Source organism: Euleptes europaea, chromosome 5, assembly GCF_029931775.1.
Source record: "Euleptes europaea isolate rEulEur1 chromosome 5, rEulEur1.hap1, whole genome shotgun sequence".
In the NCBI taxonomy this organism is placed as follows: domain Eukaryota; kingdom Metazoa; phylum Chordata; class Lepidosauria; order Squamata; family Sphaerodactylidae; genus Euleptes; species Euleptes europaea.
Genome location: NC_079316.1, coordinates 31,299,331 through 31,317,320, shown reverse-complemented (window position 1 = coordinate 31,317,320; position 17,990 = coordinate 31,299,331). Strand labels below are relative to the sequence as shown.

The following is a 17,990-nucleotide window of genomic DNA, read 5'->3' as shown; positions in this document are numbered from 1 at the left end:
GGGGATTCGAACATGTTTCTCCCAGATATTAGGCCAGCACTCTAACCACTGCCCATCATAGTGGTGATTCAGTACAATTCGCCAAACTGTCTCTCAGTTCTTTATTCAAACTTTGTAAGGGATTGCATTCCAAAGGATACAGACATCGAGGGAAATTCAGCCTTCTGGGAAAATGATAGTGATGGCCCCATTTCAGTAATCAACAATCAGTGGGCTTAGAGGAGTGTAACTCTGTTTAGGATAGCACTGCAAAACAGCTAGCATGTCTTCTAACCCTGCAAAAAAGCTGCATAATTATTTAGTTAATAATTTAGTCCCACTTTGTTCTATCATGGTGATCCAAAGCAGCTTATAAGAATATGATTTAAACAAACAAATAGGAAAAAACACAAGGGGTTGCAATAAAGAATACAGGATATAGGGGTCCCAGTAGGGTTGCCAACTGCCAGGTAGTAGCAGGAGATCTCCTGCTAATTCAACTGATCTCCAGCCGATAGAGATCAGATGACCTAGAGGAAAATGGCCGCTTTGGCAATTGAACCCTATGGCATTGAAGTCCCTCCCCTCCCCAAACCCCGCCCTCCTCAGGCTCAGCCCCAAAAATCTCCCGCGGGTGGCGAAGAGGGACCTGGCAACCATAGGTCCCAGGCATTTTCCCCAGCCCCCACTACATCACAGTCCAGCAGGGGAAAATGAGGGAGGGGCACCGACGTTGCGCTGGCAAACGACATCACTTCCAGTGCCAAGCTGCAAGCGATGACATCACTCTTGGAGGGGGACCACTCTAGGTTAGAGTTTTGGGTGAATTCTAAACCGTTACCCCAGCATGAATTCATCTCCCCTTAATGCTGAAATTCTGTAATGCATGCCTCAAGAAATACATTTCTTTCTAACAGAAGAAATTAATGTAGTAGAGCATGTAGAAGGAACCAGACAGCCATTCTGCCTTCATTTACCCACAGTGTTTAGTTATGGCGGAAGGGGTTCCAGTCCATTATTCTCTTCATATGGCCATTTTTCCCCTCATTGGTTTGGTTCATGCCAAATATTTTAGCCAGATTGGCTAGTGGCACTATATTTTTCAAAGCTGCATCAATTTAGAACAGCTGTGGTGGGTTTTGCTGCCAATCTGAGACAACATAGTAGTGATTTAAAAAAAAAAGAAAAAAGAAAAGCACCAAAACCTCAGACATTTGCACTCAGACCTTTTACTGAATGAATAGCCCTGTCTGATTGTTGATCATGACGTAAATTCTGCTATTTGTTTAAGCACTAAAGCATCCTATGGAGCCGTTTATCTCATTCATCTTTTCCAGATGACGTATAGCCATGTGAGTTTGTGGTCCCTTTTTTCCCCTTTAGGTTATCTTTATCGTCATATTTTGCAGTCTTGAGGTTCTTGTAGAACTAATTTTTTTAATAAAGACATCATCCAATGAAGACACAAGAGGAAGTCAGCTGGGTGACTGTGGTGTACGAAAGGGGGTATATAAGGGGTAGAGCTGAGGGGTTACGGCCAAAGCAGAATCATGAAACTGTTTGTTTTATTTTTAGGGCTCCTCGCGAGGCCTCAGGCTGTTTCTCTCACTCGTCGCTTTGAAAGGTAGATAGTTCTCAGAGGGGTAAAGAGTTGGCAGAAAATGCGGTCACAGGGCAGGTTGTTTGTTTGGGGGGCTTACTGTGCCTAAATGCAGGCGTACAACCCCCCAGTTAGTTCTCCTTGCCAGCCCCTTTGAAATGAATGGGGTGAAATGAATGGGGTGATCCATAATAGCACCATTTAAAGTGCCTGACTTAAAAAAAATGAAGATTGGGGTCGGGAGGGAAAGGGCAGAGGGAGCCCTACTCTAATCAAGTAATTCTTCTTGTTTAATTACTGAAGTGAAAAAGTGTTTCGTGCGGTACCTAAGAATGAAACTCAAGTGAACCTTCTGAAAGAACTGGCTTCTGCTGTACAGGTAAGATTATTCGACACATATGCCATATATTCATTTTGATGTTTCCTCCGCAGATTTTTGCAGTAGCTTTTAATCTCAGAAAATACGTACACAAGTTGTGTTAATGGGTCTATTTTGTTGATTGTACTAACTCACTGGGTGTAATCTGCCTTTAATCCTTCTGAAAAAGGTGGACTATAAATAACAACATAAATAAATAATGTTGCTATAAGATATGGCAATGTTTGAAGAGGTTTACAGTGGTTTAGCCGACAGAATCTCTTCACAGGGAGAGGTACAAAGAGGTCTATTATGGCTGAAACCATTTTTGCCACTCAAAGTTTGAACGTACAATTTCAATTTGGCATTCAAAGTTGGTTTTGAGGTACAAAATTCTATCTCCTCAAATGCTTTAGACTCCTTTACATGTCCTCTGTTTGAGTATTGGCAAGTATCAACTAGAAGGTCACATGAATTACCAGCTGCAAAATACTAAATACATTTGCATGTCAAATACATTCAAATACTAAATATCTCAGCACCTTAACCATCAAATGCTGTCAGATATCAATAATAATATCAAATGTCATCTGACATCATATACTCAGTTATAGGCAGCTTCTTGAAATCAGAATGTATATATTATCCCACCTTTCCTCCAAAGAGCTCAAAACAGAATATATGGTTTTCCACTCTTCCATTTTGTCTTTACAACAATGCTGTGAGGTAGTAGGCTGACACACAGTAAGTAGCCCAAGGTCATGAGCACCATGGCTAAGAGGAAGGTTAAACTTAGGTCTTCCAGAATTGGCACTCTATCTTCTGAATCACACTACCTCTCTCATTCTTGTCTGTCTATAGACAAGAATTCTGAGAATAATATTTGGGAAGATTCTTACACCTGCGCAGATCAGAGAAACAATACAATCAAATATCACATTTATTGATAATTTTCCTGTTCTTGTACGGCTAGGGGAGGAAGGGAGGCAATTAATAAATTTGTGAGGAAGAGGAATGAAAGAGGAGACATAATGGGTCTCTCTCCAGTGGTTGGAAATAGGTCTCTACCATTCCATTGACATAAACACACCCATGCTTAATGAAAGCCTGTCCACATTTTTCTACACAGCTTGACTTCTGGCATCCTGATTCAGTTCATCACATTGTCATTGGGACAGAAGTGGATTTCCAAGTCAGTTCATATCTGGCAAACTATGTTCAGATGAAGCTGGAACAGAATGAGCTACAGTATGAGTAAGTTATATTTTATAACCTAATGTAGACTCAGGAGCACTGTGGATTCTCTGGGTTATCATGATCTACACAGGCTATTTGGAGAAAGCAGCAGTAGTTTAATTCAAGATGTGAATGTCATCCAAACCACATTAAACTGAGACAGGCATTGTTGTCTGGAAAGGAGCTTTTCAGTAAATAAAACAAAAACACATATAGCTATCGATGCACCAAATCAAAGTGTCCACAGAAAGGCCTGTTCAGGTTAATCTAAATATATTTAAAATAAATTCCAATTAGCATGGTATAAATGTGTCATGAATGCTTAACAAAATGCAAGTTGTCTGCTATATTAAATAAACAAAAAAACATTTTCCCCATATACATTCATTATACAGTTTCATTGTCTACGATCAGATTTGTTTTACGTTTTACACATTACAGACATTATAGATCCCCTTTCTTTTAATCCTTACTGTCTTCTGGTCACTTTTTCCCCCAAGTGGACAGCTAAACATGCCAATAAGAGAAGTTAAAAATGGGTTCAGCATACAAGTTGTCTGTTAGAATGTAGCTATTGCAAAACCTGCAAAATATAAAAATGGGTGAAATTCAGGAACTTAGAAATTCATGCAAGTTCTGCCATTGTTTTCATTTAAATTTGGCTTACGTACAGCGAATACAACCTCGTGAAAATTGGAAGCCATCAATCAGTAATGTTTTGTCACCCATTATGTTGAGGCAGAGTACCTGCAGCATAGAGTACCCATAAAAGACATATAGTGCACCCGAAGGACACTTTTCTGGGAGAAAGCCCATTGATTAGACCTGAGTAGGTTTCAAGTAACTCTGCTAAGGATTTCTGTCATAAGTTAGCAACCCTGGCATTTGGAAATTTGTGGAGTTTTGAGGGTTATGCCTGTAGAGAACGGAGCTTGAGGAGGGGTTCAATGGGGACATGATGCCATAGAGGCTACTGGGGAAATGATCTCTGTAGTCTGGAGATCAGATGTAATATGGGGAGAACTCCATGCCCCACCTTGAGGTTGGCAGCCCTACTCATAGGCAGCAGGGGGTTATAGCACTCTTAGAAAGAAGCATGAAGGCCAATGGCCCTGGCTATAAGACAGAAAGGAGTCTGTTCTCTGGTGCTATGCTGCTGCTTGATCCCCAGCTCAACAGACTGAAAGCGAAGCGCTATAGTACTCAATAGAATGGCACAGAGTTATACAGCAGAGTAGATATGTGTAGGGTTGCCAACCTCCAGGTACTAGCTGGAGATATCCAGCTATTACAACTGATCTCCAGCCAATAGAGATCAGTTCACCTGGAGAAAATGGCCGCTTTGGCAATTGGACTCTATGACATTGAAGTCCCTCCCCTCCCCAAAATCCCACCCTCCTCAGGCTCTGCCCCAAAAACCTCCTGCCGGCGGCAAAGAGGGACCTAGCAACCCTAGATTTGTGGCACACATGCTATAAAAAGAACAGCCACCACCACCAATGTATAGACATTAATTTTCTCCTCCTTCAAAGCTTAAAATAGCTTTTTAGCAAGCGCATACATCAATTTAAATGTAGCGTTTTTTTAAATTCAACTTGAATACAGGGGGACAAAGTTGTGCACCAGCATTTATTTAGCGCATTTTTATGCCACCCTTCCTCCAAGTAGCTGAAAGCATCATACGGGACTCTCTTCCATTTTATCCTCATAACAGCCCCGTGAGGTAGGATAGGCTGAGAGAGTATGTCTGGTCCAAGGTTCCCCAGCAAGCTTTCATGACAGAGTTTTTTCACACCATCCCTGTCCATGATGCTTTATAGAGAAGTGAGGGCGAAAGAGCAGAGCCCTGCCCTGAGGTGGAAGACACAGAGGGAAGAGAGAACAAGGAAAGACAAGACAGCGAGGGATGAATATGAACAGTTCTGTCAGTCTGAATATGAACAGGTCTAACTTTTTTATTCCATGCTTTCTTCAAGGAGCTTTGGGTAGTGAACATTATTCTCTTCTTACTCCCTTCTATTCTGTCCTCATAACAACTTTGAACAGTAGGTTAGTCTGAGAAGTGGTGTCTGGCCCAAAGTCACTGAATGACTTTTATGGCAGACTGGGCATTTGAGTCTCCCAGGTAAGGTTACCAATGTTAGGGTGAGGCTTGGGGTTCTCCCAGAATTATAACTGGTCTCCAGACTACAGAGATCAGTTCTCCTGGAGGATATGACAGCTTTGGCGGGCGGAGGGTGCAATATACCATAGAATTTGGGAGTGGCAGAAGTCCTAGAATGACATCACAACCTCACCGAGCTCCCTCCCCTTCCCCAAACTCTGCACTTTCCAGGCACCACCCCCAAAACTCCAGGAATTTCCCAAACTGGAGGTGACAACCTTAATCCCAGGTCCCAGCCCAACCTTCTAACCACGACCCTACACTGGCTCTTCATGTGTACTCATGCTTTGCTTCAACTGATGATGGAGCTAAAGTGTAATGGAGTGGGCATTGGCAATTTTTGAAGGATGATTTGAAGGGTCTAAACATTCTAGGTGTTTTTTCCGTGTAACAGAATTTTATTCCACAATCTACAAGAAGAGATTGAAAAGCAATTTGATGGAGGGAGCTATTTCCGCAAGAAGCACAGCTACACAAAATACAATGACTGGGAAAAGGTAAAGTAGTTCAGTTTGATTTGTTTCTTTGCTTGCTTCACATACAGGCAACAGAACCATTGCTTATGTCACATTTAATTGTTTCATATATTTCAATCATGAATTGTTCACTGTCTGATTGTTATTATTCTGCAATCCTTAGATTGTTGCATGGACTGAGAGAATTGCTAGAAATAATCCCAAAATGGTCTCCCGAATCCAGATTGGAACGACCTATGAAGGGCGTCCCATGTACCTTCTCAAGGTATGAGGTCAAACATTTTAATCATTGGTCCATTTACAAGGGAAGTACAATAATGAAGTGACTTAAGAAATATTCATGTTATCTACTTGGGAAGGCTACAGTCAGGATGACTGGATCTAAACCTTTTATTTATAGCTGCCTTGTAGATATTTGAATGGAGAGATGGTGTACATATATTTAAAAATAAAACCAAATCTGTAGTGAAGGATGAGGGTGATATTACTAGAAGATTTAAAGATATTCTCCAAGTGCACTAGCTGGATGCTTACAGTGTCCATAGGTAACCCAGTCATTCCATTCAAGCCCAAAAGTGACACCCCCTGAAGTCATCATGCCTGCCGCATCCTTCATGGGCTCTTGAAAAGCTATGCTTCTCCATAGTAAATGCAATAAAAATGTCTAAAAAGTGAATGCTTCCTGGTAACAGGTTGGGAAGGAGACTGGCAGAAAGAAGGTCATCTTCATGGAATGTGGCATTCATGCACGAGAGTGGATCTCACCAGCTTTCTGTCAATGGTTTGTGAAACAGGTTGGTAAATGTTATCATATGCAAATTCTCTATTGTCAGTCTTCACTGCAACTCACTTACCCAGTGTTAAGTATTGATGAACTATACATCCTTTGGTTGTCAGCCAGCCGGGGGGGGGGGGGGACATGTCCTGTTTCTTTAACCACAGTATAATAGTCAGAAATCAGCAGTCAAAGCTTTTCATCTCATGGAGCTAAATAGGTCCTTAAGGAACCTCCTACTCCCTTATGAACCTATCTAACCACTGTGGTCATTTTATGAGGTCCTTTCAAGTACCCCGCCTGCTGAAGTTAGATGGGGAGCGGCTCTAGAGAGCACCTTCTAAATTGCGGCACCAAGATTGTGGTACGCGCTCCTGAGGGATATTTGTCTGTCTATCACTGCCTTCTGCCAGTGGGTGAAGACATTTTGGTTTCACCTGGCATTCCCTTAATAATCCCTCCTTCCTGCCCTCTGTTTTTAATTGATGTTTTTCTGAACTGGTTTTTTTTTTTTTTACGTTTTTTTTATTTCAATTAGGGGATACAAAAGGGAAAAGGCAGGGGATAGGGGAAATCTGTCTGATATAGACAAGCACTGTTTTGGTCACATAAATTCAAAAGCATAGTCAGTATTCAAACTATCATTCGTCAAGCATTTTCATTAATCAAATAAGTTTGCATTTATCTAAATATATATTCATGTTTCTTAAAGTATATTTATCAATCAACTTGCTAACATGTAGGTATAAAATGATTACTGTTTCTCGTTAAACTATTCATCATAAAAATCATCATTAAGAGTCGTTCTAACCAAACATTTTCATTAATCTAATATATTTACATTTACCTAGATGTATATCCTAGTTTCTTATGATGTATTTATCAGTCAACCTGCTAGCATGTAGGTATAAAATGGTTGCCATCTCTCGTTAAACTGTTCTATTGACTCATTGTAAGTAGGATTCGCCATAAAAGTCATTCTGGCCATATTTGAATAGTTGAGCATTTTGTCTTTCCATTCTTCTATGCTTTTATTATGTGTTTTTATCCTGCTCTTTTTTTTAGTTGTCAGCCTTGGTGGCCCTGAGGGGGCTGAAAGGTGGGATAGATAAATAAACAAACAAATAAATGAAATAAATAACATCATCTGATAATTGTTGTAGATCAAACTAGAGGACAACTAGAGGAATCTGTGTAAAGGTTGGCAACCCTTTCTTCAGCAAACATTTTGGGTATAAAAGAAGCACCCTTTTTGGACTGGTGAAATGTTCTCCATTTGTTCTACCCAACCATTTTTCCTGTGAATCTAGAACTGCCTTTTCTTGTGAGATGATCCCGGCTAATCAGGGATCACATAAATCAGTGTGGTGCAATCGCAACTCCACACAGTTAATCAGATTTGGCTAAATGGCAACATCACTCAGCCAAAAAAGAATAAGGTCAGTGTTTTCTTCTTCCACTCTGAATAGGCAAATCTGCCTGTTCACAGACTGCCAAATGGATGGGGGGGTTTCACAACTGACAAAAGCTTTCATGCAAAATGCCCCCTTTCAATTCAGCAGTAATTAATATCAAAAGGTTTTCTGCTGATCTTATATGCCTACAAGGATCAGTTTATAAAGCTAAGCTGTTACACCTGTAGTGAAGCACAGTAGATTGGGGTTTCCTCATTTCACTACTTCCACCTCTGAAGAAACCCTGTGATGGGAAGCAAAAAGGAGCTGTTGGCAAGATGGTCAACTATTATCTTGTAGGGCAATTTATAAGTACCACAAAACTCTTTCTGTCATTGGACCATAGACTCTTCTTATAAAACTTTGCATTAACATATGTGTTTACTTGTTCAAAGCTATTTGTTCCTGTGTGTGTGTGTGTGTGTGTAAAGTGCTGTCAAGTTGCAGCCAACTTATGGTGACCCCACCAAGGGGTTTTCAAGACAAGTAATCAAGTAGGGGGTGGTTTGCCATTGCCTTCCTCTGTGGCATCTTCCTTGGTGGTCTCCCATCCAAGTACCAACCCTACTTCTCTTCTGAGATCTGATGAATAGGGCTATACCATGTTGCCCTACCTCATGTTCCTGCATCCCATCTGTGCATTCATCTTTGTCTTTCTGGATCTAATCCTGTATTTTCCTTTTCTGGCTCTAATCCCTCCATCCCCTCCTTTCCAGAAGGCCAGATTCGACACATAATTCCACTGCATGGGTTGGCTGAGCCCATCACTAGTATTCCTCTATCAAAGCCATGACTTGAACGGCAGAATAATAGGTTATGAAAAGGTCTCAAACAGAATAGCATAGGGTCAGAACTGCTGCTAAGAGTGTGGGGCTAGATGTTTGTTTGTTTTTAATGAAAGCTGAGAATTCAGAGGAACTAGTAGATTGTAGCAATAGATCATTATAACAGTATAATGTTATAGTCACCTAGCAATTAACATTTTTAAAGCCCCTAAAAGTCCTCTCATGGCGGGGAGGGGGATAAGTCATCCAAAATGGCTCCAATGTGGGCAGGACCTTTGAAAATGTGCACTTTCCCATCCACCTGGCATGCCAGTGTGCTTTGACTGTTTGGGAAAGATCCAAGCAAAATAGGGGAAACCCCAGAAAGCGGATTATAACAATGTAGTATGGGTACACAAGAGGTACTGCACGGTTTATGTTTCTGCTTGCACATTACCAGATTTAAGCTAACAGTGCCATTGTAAGCAGGGCTACACTATTCTAAGTCTATTGAAGTCAAACAAATCCTGTACAGTTGCAGAGTATAGCAACAATATAGATTTTCAGAATACACATTCTAAGATCACAGATGCTTCTCAGCTGATTTGGAATGGAATTTTATACAATGCATTTGTCTCTTTTAGGCCACCAGAACATACGGAGAGGACAAGGTCATGACCAAGCTACTGGACAGCATGAACTTCTATGTTCTTCCTGTGTTCAACATTGATGGCTATGTCTGGACATGGACTGAAGTACTGTCTACATTTCTAGATTCTTTAGTGAACCTGGTTTACTCGAATTATTTAAGTTGACCCTAAAAACTCTGAAGGAGAATGGTGGGTGGAGGAAAATAATAATAAGAGACTGGATAGGTAAGCACAAATATGATATGTACACTAACAGTGCATACTATATCAGTGCATACACATATTTATTTGTTTAAAATATTTATATACTCACCTTTCTCCAAAGAATCCAGGTCTCAAGATGGACATAGTCCTGGATCTAGAGAACCACAAATTTGAGTGACTTTTGCAAAATACATATCTTTACCAGTTCCCCTTCCCCACTGCAGCCCATGTAAGAATGGGGGCTGATTTCTGCCAATCAGCCCTTCCTACAGTGAAGTCCTCCCCCATGCCACATCCCACATCATTCCCATATACCCAAGGACCTTCAAAAATGAATTTTCAGGGGGTGGAAAGTGCTGCAGTGGAGTGAACTGGCAAAGAATTATTCTTCATTCACTGTTCTCTGGATCCAAATCATACCGCCCAATTCACAACTGTGAACTGCCCCCTTTGCAATTCTTACTCCTGATTTTTTTCAGGCTTCATGTCATTTACACATATGTCCTACAGGTGAAGGCAAGGTAAATTCAAGGACAGGGAACACGGAAGCAAGTCCGACCCAAAAGCAGGGTGGGATTGGCATGATCCTTACACCCCGATGGGCAGCAGTTGTACATAGTTTGTGCTAATAGATGAATAAGACCTTTAAACTTTTCAGCATTAATATTCAGTCTAAGTGCCCAGAAAAACAGAAGATAACTTCAACCATGTTGTCCTACAGGATCGCTTGTGGAGAAAGAACCGTTCCAATAATTCTAACAGTAACTGCATTGGCACTGACTTGAACAGGAATTTCAACTCCGCTTGGGGCAGTAAGTGTAATATATTTGGTAGCAAAAGGAAATACAACATGGTCTGGGATATTAACAGCAACTCAGAACATTAGCAGTAAACCGTGGCTGGTGGATCTCATTTGATGGTTTCCAGAAACAAAGATGTCAAATTGTTTATTCCAGAATGTGTTTTCTGCCAGGGGTGGGGATAAGTTTGCAAAGTGGCATAATGCATACATTTTGTAAAGCAATAATGTATGCTAGCATACTTTTAAGGGGTTCAGGTGGCCCAGCAATGCTCAGCCAATCTCTGCAGCCCACATATGCTCAGAATTCAGGTGGTGCATTCACACAACCCATTCATGACCTGTTTGTGAGATGAAGAATTCATTACAGTTAAGTCTTCCCTTCCCTGAAAGATGCAGCTTATCTGTTTAGAACAAACAGCAGCAACATTTTTGTACATGAGGTTTAAATTGCCTTATTATATACCATTCACCCAGACATCTGAAATCTTTATTAACTGAGAGGCATTTGTTGTGAATGAGCATTCAAGGACACAGTGTAAGGTTTACACTTGTAGCAAAATGTTTTCCCTTTTAACTTTAAGCTTGGTCTTGCCTAAGGTGCTTCCCATGCTCAAAAGGATAACACCAGGAAAAGGATGCAATTCAATGTTATTAATTTTTATGCTGTATAATCAATATAAAACAAAATACACCTAACATAAAACTATCACGATCCTACATTCTATTTAGATAGTTACTTAATAAAATTAGGTTAGTATTTTTAGATATAAAACTACACATCATACTATGCGATCCCTATTTTGGATAATGAAGAGGTCTCACCACTCAGAAGTACCCTGGCATGGAATCTTCCGGCACAAATTCCCTCTGGGCATTCTGACCTTCCCCGGGTTTGAGGAGCAATTAGAAGCCCCAACCACAATTTGCTTTTATCCCTTTGGATATTGACAAATTTAGCATATTTCCTTTCTGCTAATTTTTCATTGGCTCAATTATACCTTTGCCCATGTTTCATGTGTACAACTTATGATGTCCTTGTGTCTTTTTTGGAAAAGCATGTTGTTTTATTCTCTAACAACCTCTTGGAGTCAACTCCCCACTCACTTATTCTTTATACCTTCTGTGTTCCTGTTTTCTTACATTCATGCCTTATACAGAACAGTTTCATCAGTATTTAGGAATCCGCTGGCCAACTAATCTTAGCAATCCAGTTTAGCAAAGCTTTTAATGTAACTTGAATAAGGGTCATATGTTCCCTCGTCAGGCTGTCTTGCAAAGCTTTGGCCTATTTCATATTCCACGGTACACTGTTATAAAATTGATAAGGAAATAGACAAGAATGGCACAAAAGCTGAAATTATAGTCCTTCACATTCACCCTACAAATCCATTGCAGCCATAAAGGCTGTGGATCAGTGGTAGAGCCTCTGATTGGTATGCAGAAGGTCCCAGGTTCAATCCCTGGCATCTCCAGTTAAAGGCACTAGGCAAGTAGGTGATGTGAAAGACCTCTGCCTGGAGAGCCGCTGCAGGTCTGAGTAGACAGTACTGACTTTGATGGACCAAGGGTCTGATTCAGTAGAAGGCAGCTTCTAGGGCTGTCGATTCGGTTCGTCTGAACCGAACAAACTGCTGAATTTCCCCCAATTCGGAGGTTTTCAGTTCGGATGGAACCGAACTAAAAAAAAAGGCGGGAAAAGGATGCGCCGAATTCGGCGAGTGCCGGATAAATTCGGCAGGTTTGGCGTTCCCCGAACCTGCCTTTTCCTGCCTTTAAAGACCGCCCCGCCCAGTTTCCTGGGAGTCCCAGGAAACCGGGCAGGGGGGGGGTCTTTAAAATGTTCTGCGCTGCCTGGGCAAGCAGTGCGGAGCAGTTTAAACTCCCCTCACCCCCCTTCCCGGGACTCCCGGGAAGGGGGGCGGTGGGTCTTTAAAGTGCTCCGCGCTGCCTGGGCAGGATTCCCGGGAAGCCGGGCGGTGGGGGGGGGTTTAAACTGCTCCACTTCCTGGGTCCTGACGCTCAGCTGTTGGGCTGGGGACCAGCAGAGCACCACGGCAATGGCAATTTAAACCCCCCCCCCGGCCGGGCTTCCGGGGGTCTTTAAACCAAATTTGTTCGGGAATGCCAAATTTCCCACCGAATTTGGCATTCCCGAACAGGGGGGGTTCGGAATTCGGCAGGACCGGACCCAAGTCAGGCCAGGTTCGGCCAAATCCGAACCGGACCGAATTTTTTTTTTCAACAGCCCTAGCAGCTTCATATGTTCATGTGTTTGTGTGTTCAACATTTCACGGCTAAGGCTTTAATACAGTGACATTTACTCAGTAGACCTGGAGACCCACATAGCTCCTTGACACACCACTTGTGGCTCTTCTGAGCACTGTTCCCCAATATGCCCCACATTTTAGGAAAGTGGGCAAGGCCCTTGCCTGGTGGGGCTTGTAGTTGGCATGTGGTTTCCACCTTGGAACAGCTGCCATCGAAGGAATAGATATGATGCAAGCCTCCCTGAGCTGCAGGCTTCATGCCCTGGATGGAAGTAAACGTGCCTCTTTTGGTTGATGGGAATTGCAAATGTGGCTTTCCACAAGCTGCAGCGAGAGTACCACTGCTTTAAGCCAACATACCTCAAATTACCCATCTATCCTATATTCATTGCACTCATGCGATGCAAAGCACAATCCAAGCCATGCAAGTCCATCCTGAGTCCCCCTGAATAAGCATTGTCACCACAACTTGACAAAGGTGCTTAGAAAACCAACTTTGTTCAGTGTTTACATCAGGTCTGTAAATTTTGCCTTGCAGCAGAAGGTGTTTCTGATGATCCTTGTGATGAAACCTACTGTGGACCCTCTGCAGAGTCTGAACAAGAAACTAAGCAAGTTGCAGACTTTATTCGGGACAACCTAGCCATCATCAGAGGCTACATAAGCGTCCATGCCTACTCGGAGCTGCTGTTGTTTCCTTATGGCTATACGTACAAGTTGGCACCCAATCATGATGAACTGGTATGTGGAAAATGGAATCCATTTCCATAGGTCAGCAATAAGAACTGTTTTCTCTGCAGAGTGCATGCCTTTTCAAGAGTTAATTCACATTAACAGAAAGACATCAAATTAGTTTTCTTCTTCCTGATTCTCAAAAGTTGAGCAACTCTTGCAGATTTCTTTGTTACCTGTGAGATGTAAGAACTGTGTTAAAATCAGGTCATATATGTACAGGGTTGTTAAACTAACTCTGATTTAATGTGAACAGCATTTGGGTTAGTATAGGAATTCAGGACAAAAAAACAGAATCTACTCGTCTTTCTACTCATCTTGGATTCTAATCTGCATTGTATTCAACTGCAGCACAATTCAGACTCACCCAGATAACTATTGCTTCAACAATACATGTGAAACCACCATTTAAAAAAATCACAGTAACAGGAAATGATGATTCCACTGTTGTCTGGTAGAATTTTTTTTTTGTCTTTTTCTAAATGTCTAAGCAATTCTTAGTAAAAGTTCTTTTCCCTAAGTACAGTTTGACCCCTACTAACATAATAAAGGAAAGGCATTATGGAAACCAGTTTTCCTGTTAAAAAAACTAGATTTTAATTTTTTGGGGAGGTTTTAAGATAAATATAGATATAACAATGCTGCCCCCTTGTGTCTTTTGCCTACACATAGAAATGTGTGTGTAAAGTGCTGTCAAGTCGCAGCCGTCTTATGGCGACCCCTTTTTGTGGTTTTCATGGCAAGAGACTAACAGAGGTACAGGCTCCTAAATGTATGCTCCCCTCTCCATGTTTACCTTTTTTTAAAAACTAGAGCTACTAGACATGTATCTGTGTGTGTCCTGTACTTTAATTCACAAAGAGTGAAAACTGAAAGAACCCGACATACCTGGCCACACTCATTGATTTGTGCCTCCATAGCTGCTGTTGAAATAAAATTGAGGATTTTGTTTGAAAGAGACGGTATTATAACAGTCATCACTCCAACTTCCCAGCAGAGCGCATACTCTAACTTTTAAACAGTCTGCACTTTGGCAATCATCTTGCTGCTTGCATTTAAAATGGGATGTTTTTTCTTTATAGAAACCAATTAGAATTGTTCTCATATCCAATACAACCAGATGCCAACAAGTAGCATTTTCCACTCACTGTCTGGTGAGAGACTTTGAAAGTATAAAAAGACTAGACTTGGAGACTATTCCAAACATAGCCAGAGGCACTGAGATACCCCAATGATGATCAGACTCTCACATTTTAAAACGGAACAGCAAGAGTAACCATATTGTACATTTCTGATCCAGGACACGGGATGACTTTGGATTGGTCCACAAAGTTCACCTGGAGCAAAAAAAAACCCAGAAGGCATGATTGAAAAGCATCATCATTTGCGCATAAGAATAGTCATGCCCTATTGCCCAGTGCCCATAAGCAAGGATCGAATGCAAATGGGCCTCAAAGACACATGACAAAACCATCTGCTCTCAGTCAGTGGGATGAAACACAACCGTCCTTGTGAAAGTAGCAAACTCCTGTCTGAAGTGCATCAGTCAGTTTACAACAGAGTATGATGAACACATGCAAGGGAACTATGCCTGAGGGATTGGGTGCATTGCTCAGTTTTTTTAGTTGGTGTTCTAAGCACATTTGTCCAGTAAATAATTAAACACCCACACATGTATAATGCGTAATATGAAGTATTCAAGAATTCCGATATATCCTACAGTTTTAACCTGCAGAAGATGTTGTTTGAGGGTTTTGAGCTGAAGTTACTGCAATGTCACTGAATTCACATGGACTTAAGCTCTTGGGGGAAGTAAACAATTACTTTTTATCCCCAATGCAGAATGAAGTGGCGAAGGGAGCAGTGGATGCTTTATCTACTCTCTATGGCACAAAATACACATATGGACCAATCGCTGAAACAATATGTAAGTATGTTTCAATTTTCTAGAGATATCCAGAACCTATCCAGCAATGAAGAACTTTCTTTGTCTTCCCCATTCTCCCTTTTTCTTTGCTCAAAATCCCATCGATTTTTTTCCCAAGAAGCAAATCTCCTTTGAAATTTCACTTCAGGAGAAGCTCAGAGGCAGCCTCAGAATGAGCAGTTGTCGCTTTCCAGTTCATCTTGTAATTCTTCACGACTGAATCTTTTTTACCTCCCTTGAAATGCCTCAAATGTTTTGCTTCAGCAGAAATTTCTGAATTGACCTTAGAACATTGCCTGAGTTGGGGGGAAGGGGATGCAATTCCACAATGTTCTTTTAGACATTGATTTTTGAATACTAGTTGTGTCCTACCTCCAAAAAAGTCAGAATGTCACTTATAAAGCTACTTTATACCAAGTCAGACCATTGATCTATATTGTTTCCTGTGAAGCTGCTCTCCAACCTTTTAGATCTTGGAATTCTTAAAGTGGAAACTACAGAATTAGCCTGGCTCTACCACTGACCTATAGTTCTTCTCTTACATAAATGAATACATGATGCAAATTATGTGGGGATTTACCCGTTTGCATTCTTAGCCACTATGCTACATCATCATTGTCCTGGCTATGGTTACATCTGGCTTATCATCTGACATTTTATAGCTAGTCTAGATGTTACTTCTTCCTGCTCTCCAGCTGCTTCCCTCTGAAGTGCCACTCACCCTGAAAATTTGGGACCTCTACCTGCGAAAATGCCCCCCCATGAACTTCGCAAACAAAAAAGCCCATTATAACAATCTGTGGGGAAAAGCCATTTCCGTGGGGAAAAGCCAAATTTTCAGGGTAGTGGAAAGGGACTCTCCTTGCAAGAACCTTCAAGTTCAGTTAAGATTGGGTCAGGGGTTCCAAAGTTATGGGGTCTGGAAGGGGTCACCCCCCCTTTCTCCATAGGAATGCATTAAAAACCGTTTGTGTTGGTTTTAATGGAGGAAGGGGGCAACCCCTTCCAGACCCAATAACGTCAGACCCCCTGACCCAATCTTAACCAAACTTGGGGGTTCTTGCAAGGAAAGTCCCTTCAAGCTACCCTGAAAATGTGGAACCTCTACCTGCAAAAATGTCCCCCAGGCGCCGCAGAAAGCCACAAAATGGGTTTAATGGGTTTAAATGGCCAAATTTTTCGGGAATCCCAAATTTAAAGCCGAGTTCCCACCTTTACCAGTATAGGGGAATTCGGCATTCGGGTTTTCCCGGGGGGAAATGCACCAAGAGCATCAAAGCCTAGGCCTCAATTTGCTCCTGGTAAGACCCCCACCAGCTGGGGGAGGGGGCCCAAAGCGGGGTGTCTCCTGCCCCCAGTGGGGGTCTGGCAACCCTAATCAGTTCCCCTGGAGAAAATGGATGCTCTGGAGGGTGGACTCTATGGCATTGTACCCCACTGAGCTCCCTGTCCTCCTGTCCAGGCTCCATCCCCAAATTTCCAGGAGTTTCCCACCTGGATCTGGCAACCCTAGTTAGGAAAGACCATTACCATTAAGACCAGCACTCAATCTAAAGTGTCTAAATTCCAGAAAATGTGGAACTAGGATCATTTTGTGTGTGTGAAACAGCTGCACATGGGGGGGGGCAACCATCCTATGCCAGTCACCACCACAACCAGTCCTTTACCTTAACTGAAGAAAAAGATCTGTGATTATTGTAGTATCGCACTACAATTTCAGCAGTTGCTTTATGGCATCTTTGCAACAATTTGTAACACTTTGAGCCAACTACAGAAAAACAGCTTTCAGTTTCAGCAAGTTTGTTACCATGACCTGAAGGAGCTCTGAAGTGACCTTGGCCTCAAATTAAGCTGGACAAAAGTAATTGTGTGGTATACTCCTTTCAAGTATTTTTGTCTGGACCTAGTAGAAAGATTTTGGGGGAATCAATTATAGTTGAAGTGCCAAAATGATTATTGTTCTTCCACTCTCCCAACATAATAATTATCTGTCTTCTAAATGAGCGGCTTATCACAGCAGGTCTTTCTATTTTTACCATGATGGTTGGGCCAACATTGTCTTTAAAATTGTCTTCCCTGTTTTTCAGACCCTGTCTCTGGTTCTACTATTGACTGGGCTTACGACGAGGGCATTAAGTATTCATATGTCTTTGAGCTTAGGGACCACGGTCGATATGGCTTTTTGCTCCCTGAATCAAAGATAAAGCCAACCTGCAAGGAGACGATGCTGGCAGTGAAATATATCGCCAGTCATATCCTCGCTTCTGTTCCATGATTATGTATTCACACATGTCCTGAAGGAATTCTCTTTTCCTCTCCTGCCTTCTTTTCTTCTATGGTTAATTTTTGTCCTCTGCTTTCTGACTATTTTGTTGATGGTTGATCGTCTTCTGCAGAAACCAGATGTTTCAGTCCTCTGCATGCCTCCCAAACTCAGGCATCTTGTTGCTCCTTGAAGCTGCACTTTGGTAAACATAGTTCTAAATATGGGGGGGATCCTATTATTAGGGAAGCATAATTCAGGAATCTGTTGAGTTGCTCTGGAATGCAGGTTGGTTGATAATTAGAACTTGTGTGGCCTGTATCCAATCCAGTCCTCAGT

At 41.8% G+C, this 17,990-nt stretch overlaps 1 protein-coding gene across 2 annotated transcripts; it reads left to right on the top strand.

The window, feature by feature from the left end:
• Positions 1-1,529: 1,529 nt before the first annotated feature.
• LOC130477639 (mast cell carboxypeptidase A-like) lies at positions 1,530-17,737 on the top strand. 2 transcript variants are annotated; one of them, XM_056849659.1, is made up of 11 exons: positions 1,530-1,603; positions 1,883-1,958; positions 3,067-3,191; positions 5,732-5,834; positions 5,977-6,078; positions 6,506-6,607; positions 9,451-9,561; positions 10,382-10,472; positions 13,268-13,470; positions 15,304-15,388; positions 17,476-17,737. In XM_056849659.1, exons 1-11 carry the CDS (start codon positions 1,530-1,532, stop codon positions 17,661-17,663), a joined length of 1,260 nt encoding a protein of 419 aa, XP_056705637.1. In that variant the 3' UTR covers positions 17,664-17,737. The 2 variants fall into 2 exon arrangements, with proteins under 2 accessions (XP_056705637.1, XP_056705638.1); XM_056849660.1 differs by having other exon boundaries at positions 10,382-10,478; positions 13,274-13,470.
• Positions 17,738-17,990: the final 253 nt, after the last annotated feature.